This window comes from Corapipo altera, unplaced genomic scaffold (genome assembly GCF_003945725.1).
Source record: "Corapipo altera isolate COAL_440 unplaced genomic scaffold, ASM394572v1 60747, whole genome shotgun sequence".
In the NCBI taxonomy this organism is placed as follows: domain Eukaryota; kingdom Metazoa; phylum Chordata; class Aves; order Passeriformes; family Pipridae; genus Corapipo; species Corapipo altera.
The window spans coordinates 235,286-246,538 of record NW_020885057.1 but is presented as its reverse complement, the minus strand read 5'-3'; the positions used below and the strand labels follow the sequence as shown (position 1 = coordinate 246,538).

At 43.1% G+C, this 11,253-nt stretch overlaps 1 protein-coding gene across 1 annotated transcript in view; it reads left to right on the top strand.

The window, feature by feature from the left end:
- The first annotated feature begins 1,443 nt into the window (after positions 1–1,443).
- Positions 1,444–11,253, top strand: part of LOC113959719 (E3 ubiquitin-protein ligase KCMF1-like) — a 31,172-nt gene continuing 21,362 nt past the window's right edge. The window contains exons 1-2 of the mRNA XM_027668939.1: positions 1,444–1,486; positions 3,597–3,764. Coding sequence (XP_027524740.1) covers positions 1,444–1,486; positions 3,597–3,764 — 211 coding nt within the window. The remainder of the gene's footprint in view (positions 1,487–3,596; positions 3,765–11,253) is intronic.

Genomic DNA, 11,253 nt, shown 5'->3' with positions numbered 1-11,253 from the left:
AGAGAGGATAGGGAATCCTCTGCATCATGTGTCCTGTCTGCCTAATAGGCCTGTCCCAGGGAAGATAAGGTGCAATTCCTGTGGTCTATCTCAGACTCCCTGATACTTTTCAACCTACTCACCTCCTGCTGGAGCTCTGCTACTAAACTGAGGAGTTTTTCTACCTTGGTGCATCTCCCACTGGCATGCTCACTACTGCTGTCTGGCATGAGAGTAGGGCACATCCTGCACCCTGACACCTGGGTATCAATGTGTTCCCATTGGAACTGTGTCAGTTGTGGCAGGTGCAGTGTTTAGAGAACCATTGCTTCCTGGTCAGGCTGGCAGTGTTACAGCACCATTCCATGCAAACTGCCACGCCATGTCCTGTTTGCCTGCCCTAATCACTAGCACTCCCTAGAAGTTTTTTATAAGTGTGTGGGCTTGGCTGCCGTTGCTCCTGGTCCAACCTGGGTCTTGTCAGCTGCTGTCGCATGAGCCCTGGTTCAGGAAACCCCCCTGTGCACAGGGGCACAAGCACTCCGCTGCAGATCATGCTGTCACTGGAGCTGCTCGTCTTGGCGACTGTAGACCATGTATTTTAATTTGATTGTGAAGAGATGAGTTATTACTCTCTACTTTGCACCTGTTACTTATTCTAATTAAAATCTGTTATCTTTCTAGGGTATATGTTCTCAGTAGGAAGTAATTGTGGCTTAACATCTTCAAGAGTACTTCTTTATTTACAGTGGATATGTTCTCTGTAATTGTTTTATATTTACATCGAAGTGTTGTTCCTACTTTGTCTAGTAGTTAAGTGGAAGTCAGTATTTCTGTGCTTTTCTTGTGAAGTACTGAAACAGGATAGAGCCAGTCTTGGATAAGACTGTCAAAGGAAGCAAGTGATTTAAAATTTTATCTCAGACTGATGTCCTTGAAATGCTATTCCTGAGGTCTTTTCATAAGCCTGAAGTCTTGTGTATCCTGTGTAAGCGTAATGTGAACTTTCCAATGTTATTTTTACCTGTGCCTAATATTATTGGGGAGTCAAATGGAAAAGTCTTTACTGTTCAAAGAGAAAGCAAGTTGTTATCTCTGCTTATTTAAGGCTACTCAGTTTTTCATTTTAGGTATTCAGGTTATCTTATTGGATTTTACACCTTAGTTTTGTTTGTAATTTTAAAAATCAATACCAGTGTGAGGTGATATTTGAACCCTAATATTATGTAGTACTGGTCTCCGTTTCTAGACGTTAGATCAGATGTTCATCTTAGTCTGATGAATACCTTGCTCCTCATTTCTGTTTAGTTTTATTAGGGATTAACCAAATGTTATAGCATAAGAATAAATTATATTTGATTGAGAAGATGAGAATAAATATGGGACTATATATATTTAATATGTTAATATTAAGCATGTTGCATATAAAATGCTTGTATGATAACTTCTCTGAAATTTTTAGCCATGGTAGAGGCAGAAAGTGTGTTTAACTTGATATACCAGAATAGTGAGTCCAATGTGTTTAAACAAAACAACCTTTTTTTTCCTCTTTAATTCATGGGACTGTTATGCATCTCTTGATTCATCCATAAGTTCAAAATGCTTATGTGTAGAAACTGATTAATATTACTGAGAAGGGAATACTGTTGAAAATGGCTTTAGGAATGAGGTTTGATCATTAAAAGGTATAATGAGTCAAAAATCTTTAGGCTTTTAGCTTAATACTACCCTTTAGTGGAATATTTTTGCATTAAAAAGCAAACATATTTTTATCCATGAGCAACAAGTTTTTTAATTAAACTTGGTAGCCCCAGTTATTCTGATAGTGAGGTGAGGGTACACTGGTATAAATGTCATTATTTGGGCCTGTTAATCAGTCTACATGTATATTTATGTATTGGTAATTGACAGTAGAAAAACTTAAAAAGTCTCCTTGCTATTTTCAAAGTAAAATGCATCAAAAACTTTATTTAAAAATAAGCCAGATTATTTATCTTTTGTGATAATTTCCATAAGGCCATTCTGAAGAAGGTGCAGGAAAACAGTTTCCATTGAATAGGAAATAATTTTAAAAGCTTTTAAAAAGTCACCATCCCATCACGTAAATCAGAACTTCATGACAAAGCTGAATTCTTTTCACAACTTTTTTATTCGTTTGTTCTCTTTGTTCCCTGCCTATAATTGAACTCCTCACAAGTGTGTGTTTTTCCTCAAAGGATGCATTCTGTTCAGTTTGTCATTCTGTTATCTTCCAGTGTTTTGGGGGGGGTTATATTTTTTTGTTTTTAAGGTGCAGAGAGGCAAACTCCTAAAATTTTAATTAACGAAATGTATAGGTTAAAAAGAACAGAGCTGAATTTATGAGGATTTTTTTTCTTGATGTTTTTCTCTCCTGTTACATTAAAGGGTATGAAAGTAGTATGTTATGCCACCTGCTGTTAGGTTATCAAAATGAAAACATGGTATTTTAGAATGATATGAAGAAATACTGGCTTGGAGAGATGTTGTGAGTATTCTATGTAATTTAATTTTGTTCTCTGGACCTGACATCATGGGTAGTAGTGGTGACTTGTGTTAATACTGGATTTTTATCTGATAATAACGTTTATAATTAGGAAATGACCATTGGGATATTTGCAGTTTTGAGATCTTGATGATCTTTCTCTACTAATCCTCTTGGAGTCAATGTTGGTGCTTTCTTCCAATAACATTGCTTCTAGGACATTTTCTGCATTTGCACTGAACTAAGAAAAGCTTTTTTAAATTGATCATAAAAGAGGACTTTGATCAAAATATCGCATGTTGTACACACTAGTTATTGTCATGAAGGCCTTTAATTTACTATTGCAAGCAAAGGAAGTTTTTGTGGGCCTTGATGATGCTTCCTTTGCCCTTATCTAAATTAACAGCAGAGAACTGAAATAAAGAAAATTGCAAAAACCTTGAGAAGATAATGAAGCTTTTTCCTGACCCAGGCAGTATGACTGATTGATTTACAGTGCAAAGATTGAACAAAAGGAAGAAGCTGAAGAGATGATGCAATGTAAAATTAAGATGTATTCAAAGTTGTTCTGTACTTCAAAAGAGAAGACCTAAATTTCTGCTCTCAGATATGTTTATGTTGTGAAAAATGGTTGTGGCATTCTTCAGAATTTAACTATGAGAAAGTATAAAAATAAACACGAAATCCAGGGAGAGGTGGTGTTATGTGGTGGTGGTGGTGGTGGTGTGTGGTTTTGTGTGACTTGCGGGATGGTCTGCTGTGGACTTTTTCTTTGTTTTGTTTTTTTCACAAACTGTACTATTTTAACCTCGAGAGTGTTTTGAACCAAGCTTTCAAACAGTGGAAAAAAGTGATTAAAAAGAATTTATATCCTAACAAATTATCATTTTGAGTAATTGACTGTTTTTTTATTTTACTTTGAGTTTGACTTTCACTTCGGATGATTATTGCCTTTTTGAAGATATAAATATGCTTAAAATTGAGTCTTATTGTGCATAAGCTCCATAAAAACTTCTTGGTTGAATTCCTTTCGTTGTTGGGGGCCATAGCAACAAATCTGTATCATTAAACCAATGTGAAATAATTGTTTTCAAGCAATTTTCTTTGTTCACAGGTGTCAGCTGTGACGCATGTTTAAAAGGAAATTTTCGAGGTCGCAGATACAAGTGTTTAATTTGCTACGATTACGATTTGTGTGCAACTTGTTATGAGAGTGGTGCAACGACAACGAGGCATACAACTGACCATCCAATGCAGTGCATACTAACAAGAGTAGATTTTGGTAAGTAATAATTTAATTTATATTAGAGCTGTTTGCAGTAGTTAAAAACTTGTATTTTATTTCACCACTTGGGAACTTTTTTCCCTCCAAATAGCATGCTGAAAAGCATAACAAGTTCCCATCTCTTGATAAAAAACTTGTTCTGTCTTTGGTTCTAGCATATGAAATATGCTTTATTCTTTTAGGTTAAGTGTTTTGGCACACAGCAAATTATCATGGCTGGGCTTTGCGAACGAAGATTTGGGAAAGGTCACAAACGTGCTGGTGGCTAAAAAGGCCAATACGAGACAGGCATGTCCAATTGCAAAAGGCACAGCAGAAAGACTCCTTAGGTGGTAAATTCTGCAAGGCACGATTCTTTCTGCGTTGCCTTTTCTCCTCAAGGGTGATCCTGCGTGCTTTCTCAAAGGCATCAGCAGCGTTATAGATAGTGTGTCTCCAGACCTCCCGGTTGGAGGCCAGAGTAGACCAGTTATGGTGATCAATATGGCCAAGGCTGAGATGTTGTTTCAGGGAGTCCTTGTATCTTCTCTTTGGGGCTCCTCTCTTGCGGCAGCCGGTGGCAAGTTCACCATAAAACAAGATCTTAGGGAGGCGGTGGTCCTTCATCCTTGAGACGAGCCCTGCCCAACGCAGCTGTGTTCTCAGCAACATGGCCTCAATACTTGTGACTGCTGCTTGTTCTAGAACAGATGTATTGGTCACATAATCTGACCAGTGGATGTTTAGGATTGTGCAGAGACAGCATTGATGGAAGCGTTCTAGGAGTCGCAGGTGGTGGCAATAGATGACCCATGATTCAGATCCATATAAGAGAGTAGACAGCACTATGGCTCTGTAAACACTGATCTTTGTACTTTTCTTCAAGTGTTTATTTCACCAAACTCTTTTATGAAGCTTTCCGAAGGCACTATATGCCTTTGCTAACCTGTTGTCTATCTCTTCGTCAATCTTACCATCTGAGGAGATGAGGCTACCTAGGTAATTAAACTGCTGGACTGAATTGAGCACTGATTTGCCAATGATTCGCCAGTGATTCGCCAATGATTCGCCGAACCGGGCGGGCCGCGCCCACACAGCAAATTATCAGACTATTAAATAGATATATGATAAAAAGTTTGCTCGTAAATTAACTTCCAATTCAAGAAGTGCCACAAAAATACATGCACCCACCCCTTCTTCTCCCAATATGTTGTACCAGAAAGTACCATGGTGAAGAAGAGAAATAGCAGTGAGAGTTTGGGGAAAATGTTGTTTTGTAGTTACATCAAGGGATGTTAATGCAGCAGGGGCGGTAGGCTGTACTGAATGTGGAAGACTAGTGGCCAGGGCTAGGAAGTAGTCCTCTTAATTGCTGTTTTCCCTGAGTCATTCCCTCAGTTTAGAAAGGATGTTGAGGTACTGGAGCATGTCCTAAGAAGGGCAATGAGGCTGGTGAAGGGTCTGGAGCACAAGTCCTATGAGGAGTGGCTAAGGGAGCTGGGGTTGTTTAGCCTGGAGAAGAAGAGGCTCAGAGGAGACCTCATCACTCTCTACAACCACATGAAAGGAGGTTGTAGCAAGGTGGGGGTCGGTCTCTTCTCCCAGGCAACTAGCAACAGGACAAGAGGGCACAGTCTTAAACTGCGCCAGGGGAGGTTTAGGTTGGACATTAGTGTAAGGTAAATATACACAGGTATGTTTAACAAGAATACCAAGGCATTGGAAGGATTAAAAAAAGGTTTATTTCAGATGCAAGGACCACTTTTTATGATGGTGCATGCATTGGGCCCCAGGGGCAAAAGGCAAAGCCCCTCGTCCTCCAAGGCTTTTTGTATCTTCTCTCTCCTCCCCCACTTTCTCTGGCCCAAGGAGGCCTTGTACATGTCTGCAAACATTTTATCTCTCTGCATACCAGAGAGCAAGGCTGAGAACTTTTCTTGCTGGGGGGGGGGGGGGGGGGGGGGGGGGGGGGGGGGGGGGGAGAGGGGAAAGCATTGAAACAGCCTTTGAGAAAGAGCCATCACCTAGGCAGATACAAATTTTTTTGGAAATGTATCTATTCCTACACTCCACCCCTTCACTTAGGAAGGCTGCCTCACCAGGATCAAAAACATAGAACGTAACAGTGTAAAAAGGCACATGGAGGCAAATGTCTCAGTCCTTCTGCTGTGGTATTCAACCATTCAGGCAGCAAGGTGCCTTAACCGTCATATGGAGTCCTGCTGATGTCAGAGTCCGTCTCAACGCAGCCAGTTTGGCAGTTATGTGGGAGCAGTACAAGCCATTAGGCTTGAACAGCACACAGCAGTGAGGCAGAAGGCAGCAACTGGACTGGGAAAGTACTCAGATGCATACATCACAGGTGCTCTGTGTCAGTTGTGCTCAGCAGGAAGTCAATTGGAGTGCAAGCCCAAAGCCCAAAACACAGATCGATCCCCTCCCCTCCTGGAGAAGGCCCTGGGGCTTGTGGAAAACACCTGAAACACAGGAAATTTGAGAAGCAAATGTTAGCAAAAAATGCATCAGAAGTATTTCCGACAGAAGGGGGAAGGGCTGTCAAGGCAGGCATCTGCCAAGGAGCAAACCTACTGACCCCCCATAACATCCTCCAAGGGTCACATAATTCCTTCAAATACAATAAAATACAGTCGTGCAGATGCCATGAATGCCAGTCTACAATGGTACAAAGCCCCTTGTCAGTGTTTGGCCCACAGCCAAACAGCTGTCATTCTGGCCAACCCTAGCAGGCCACTCAGTAAAGCTGCCAGGGGCGAAGCCAAGGTTCCCCAGTACCCCAAGAAACTGTATAAGCTAGCAGGGCCTTGCACCCACCCTGCATCAGCAGGTGGTGAGGTAAATACAGCTGATATCGCAGCTAGGAGCAAATGGGGGACTGTGCCCCCAGTGTTATACACAACAGCTGCCCCCCAAACACTATATGAACTTTGAGCAGGCTTAACAAAATCTGCAGGAATGACCAAGGCATCACTACCTGTCAGCCAAGCACTGGTGTTAGCCTTCCCCCCCCGACGACCGAAATGAGAAACCCATAGATAACCATCTTTCTAACAGAACATTTGAAACAAAACTTTCCAGGGGGTCAGCACACCCCATCAATACAGGAAAGCCAGGACCCCTCAACACCAAGGTAACACAGCACTGGAGAGTGGGGCCAAGGCCTCCTGTGTCACGGGGCCCCAGCTCTGTGGAGCCCGCCCTTTCGCCTGTTCCATTGGCTATATATCAGCAATGTGGGACACCAAATGGTGCAAAAGCCATTGCAGCTCCCAACTGTGCTGTTCATGAGCCACCAACACTGCCCGCTCCAAGCTTCACACCCGCCTCAGATCACCCACCTGCACTTCCAGGGCTGCCACTTGGCCCCTCAAGGCCACAATCTCCTGGTCAAGGGCTCTGAGTCTGGTCAGCAGAAACCATCCCACCTGGCCCGCCAGCACCCAAGCAGATTTACATGCTGGACCCCATGGCAGTAAACGTTGAACTGCCTCAATCATTTGTGGGCCAGCCTCTGTCACAGACCTCACTTTGAGCCAGGTGTCATGGGGAGTCATCATCACGAAAAGGGCAGCCACAGGGCCCCAAGGGTCATTGTCCGGCCATCTGACAACATGGGGGTCATTGACACAGCCCCCCCAGTCCTTGATCTTCTCCACAACCACTGCATGATTATTCTGGGGATCTGCTGATTCTACACCAAAAATGTAAGGTAAACATATGCAAATATTCTTCCCAAGAATGCCACGGCAGTGGAAGGATTAAAAAAAAGATTTATTTCAGATGCAAGGACCACTTTTTTGATGGTGCACGCATCAGGCCCCAGGGGCAAAAGGCTTTTTGTATCTTCTCTCTCTCCTCCCCTACTCTCTCTGACCCAAGGAGTCCTTGTACATGTACATCTGCAAACATTTTATCTCTCTACATACCAGAGAGCAAGGAAAGTAAGGCTGAGAACTTCTCTTGCTGTGGCAGGGGAGGGGGGAAGGAGGGGGAAACATTGAAACTGCCTTTGAGGAAGAGCCATCACCTAGGCAGAAAGCCTTCCTAGTGAAACGAGTTCTAACTTCCTGTTACAAATTCTTCCGGAAATGTATCTATTCCTACATTAGGAAAAAATTCTACACAGAAAGAGTGATTGAGCATTGTAATGGGCTCCCCAGGGAGGTGGTGGAGTCACCGTCCCTGGAGGTGTTTAAGAAAAGAATGGATGTGGCACTCAGTGCCATGGTCTAGTTGACAAGGTAGTGTTCGATCATAGGTTGGACTCGATGATCTCAGAGGTCTTTTCCAACCTAGTTGATTCTGTGATTCTATCATCATATTTATAACACGAGTGTTGTAATTCAGGAGATACTGAGGTCTGGATAGATTGACTAGATTTCAGCTTGAGGCTTTACTATTAGAAGATGATTCATTTAGTCTTGCATGTCAAGTAGTGACAGCTGTGTTGGCAGTGTTAGGTGTTGACAACTGGGCATCAAATCTTTTGTAATCTGCATCATCACTTGTGTGTATTCATGGCTTTGGTATTTGGTATCAACAAAAAAAATCATCCAACTAGTGCTGGATGAATTAACTGAATCCCTGACACTGTGTCTCTGTTAGACCCAGAAGAGTGTTTCTGATTCTCGAGTGGTTAGCCCAGTAAGCACTACTTAGCTCTGTAGCTGAACACTGAGAAACTGATGAATTTGTATGAAGAAAAACAGAGAACGTGCTGTTTCTTGCTACTGGACATGGCTATACTGTGAGATATTTCAAAAAGGTTGACATATTGATGTGCTATATGGAAGCAATTGGCAACTTTTTCCAGACTCTGTCAAACTTACATTTTACTCTATAAAGCGTGGCTCTTGTGCTGTATTTTTATTGAAAAGGGAGGTTTCTGTTAGAGAGTTCCAAATAAGGTAACTAGAAATTCTAACTGCTGGGATTAGATCACTCCATTCAGTAAAGTGGGACAAAAAAATGGTGTTTGAAAAAATGTTAGTCTATATAAATGATGTAGTACATTATTATATGTCTTTATCTGAATGTTTACAAAGCAAGGGGAGATCTAAACAGGAATGTATTGTTTATTTATGCTTTTGGCAGGGTACCTAGCTGGAGGGCTCAGGAAGCTTTTTGGCTAGAAAATGTGAAGCAAAACATAAATTAAGGGAAGCTTTAAGGGTTCTGATTTAATGAAGTTTATTGATTAGTGTTGAAGTACCACCTGGGGGGGAAGCTTGTCAGCATCCAGTTTCTTCAACTTTTTAATTCAAATATTAGTGTGAAATCAGCATATTACTTGTATGGTGTGGGAGGCGATTGGGCTGTGGACAGCTTGGGCCTTGAGTTTGAGCGGTTGCAGCTGTGAGGTTGTAAAGGAATGTGAACATCGAAGTGAGAAGAAGATAAACAAAGAAGATGGAACTACTGAACCACAGAGGCAACCGGACATCCTAAACTGCTGAGTCACCATGAGTTGCAGAAGCTATAGAGCAACCAATCTTGACATGTTTATGTAGTAAGGGCACCAATGGTGGTGAAACACGCTGGCTAGGGGAGACTATAACAATGTTTGTATGAAATAGAGGCTTTTCTGCATGAAATCCCAGTGTGGTGTCCGTCCCGACAACGACATTTGGTGATGCTGATGTGATATTGCGTTGAAGTGATCTCCTAGAGAGAGAGAGTTTGAAGTGATCTAGAGAGAGAGTTTGAACTGTAGGGCGATGTACGGTGGGGACGGAGCTCAATGAAGCTTGAAAGCAACGGGGCGTTGCCAGGCCGACCAGACGCAAGACACCCGGATAGGTGAGCCATTGAGAAGAGTCCGTGGAGCAGCGGAGCTCCACGGAGCCCAGTAAAGCTATAAAGACGACAGACCTGAGACCCAGAGGTCCGGACTTACCTTACCGACACCTGGAAGAAGGTGAGTTGCTGGGAACAATAAATAATGGGGGCGCAGATAGCCATGAAGGAGAAACCTGTTGTCACAGTGCTTGATGCAACCACTGAGCCTCTCAAGCAGGCTGCCAGCATTCTGAAACTGTGGTGAACTGTCTTTAAAACTTTAAAAGATCGCGATTCTAAAAGGTCACCTCCCTCCAAGCCAGAAAATTAAGAAAAACCTAGTAAGTCATCCCCGGAGGCAGTGAAAGAAAAAGCCCCCCCCCCCCCCCCCTCCTACGAGACTTTTCGACCCAGCAGTCGCTCTGCTGAAGGGGGAGTACATCGCTGCCTGGCACACACTGCACCGACCGAACTGTGTGAATTCGAACCGTGGCCGCCGCCACCCCGTGCGGAGTCGTGGTGCAGACGAACACCGGAGAGCCACTATGGCCGGAAGACCCTAACGGCGTAGCAGAGCAGAGCGAGGCAGCGCCGCGCGAGTAAGGCAAGAGCGCCTGAGAGCCGGCAAGAGAGCAGCCTGGCGGCAGCGATGCAAGAAAAAAACCAGGAACGGAGTGGCCCCAGAGGGAAACAGGAATGGAGCGGCCCCAGAAGGAAATAGGAATGGAGCAGCCCCGTAGAAATGCTACTTCTCGTTGAGAGAGGGAGCAGGCTAGATAGTGTACCTGCCTTACCGTATTTTTGTTAACTCTTGTGTTAATTGTGTTGTGTGCCCAATGTGTCGTTGTGAGCTCACAGTGTTGCTAACGGTACCGTGCTAGTGTGTGTGTGCGTGTGTGTTGGGGGTTGTGTGTGTGTGTGTGTGTGTGTGTGTAAAAGCGCGCATGAGTTTGTTAAAACCCAGGGATGAAGGTCCGGGAGTATGGACGGCAGGAGTTCCGAAACACCGCACAGACGATCAATGTGATCGAACGATGTCCCATTTATTATTTAAATGAGTTAGCTTTAATACAGTTAGCTTTTTCCGGGTACGTGATTACAACAAAGCGATTGGATAGCTCAGTCTGTGCACGCGTCTCATGCCTTTAGCTCATTGGTCCCGATGCTCTGTCCACGCATCCTTACGTCATTCGTACCGCCCAAAGTCCCTCCTATTGATCCGCCTTTAGGGACTTTCCCAGGACTTTGTTCTACATGATTTGTTCTACATGATTTGTTTTACCTGCTTTGTTCTACATGATTCTCTGCAGCCTTTTATTAGTAACTGGCAGCCAACCATTTCATACTATGAAGCCTCATATAGCCAAGTTACAAAAATTCTGAAGTTTGAAGTTCTTTTGTGAAAATTGTTTAATAGTCTAAGCTCTACTTTGCAGAAATTCCACAGATTCATTCTGTAGTCCGGACCTGTGAGATTAAGCGCTCCTATTCATCTGTTCCAACTTGGAGACTCAGTCTATGTTCAAAAGTAGGATGCTGTGATAAACAAAGTCCCGAGTTTCTATAAGTTTCGAATAATAGTTTATTATATGGTAAAAGCAAGCAGCCGGCTGGGTGACAGAAATGGGACCAGTTTCCCAAATCTGCACACCCTTACTACAGGGTACATTTAGTATTTATCTTAGCTACTTCATGCATATTAATTATATCA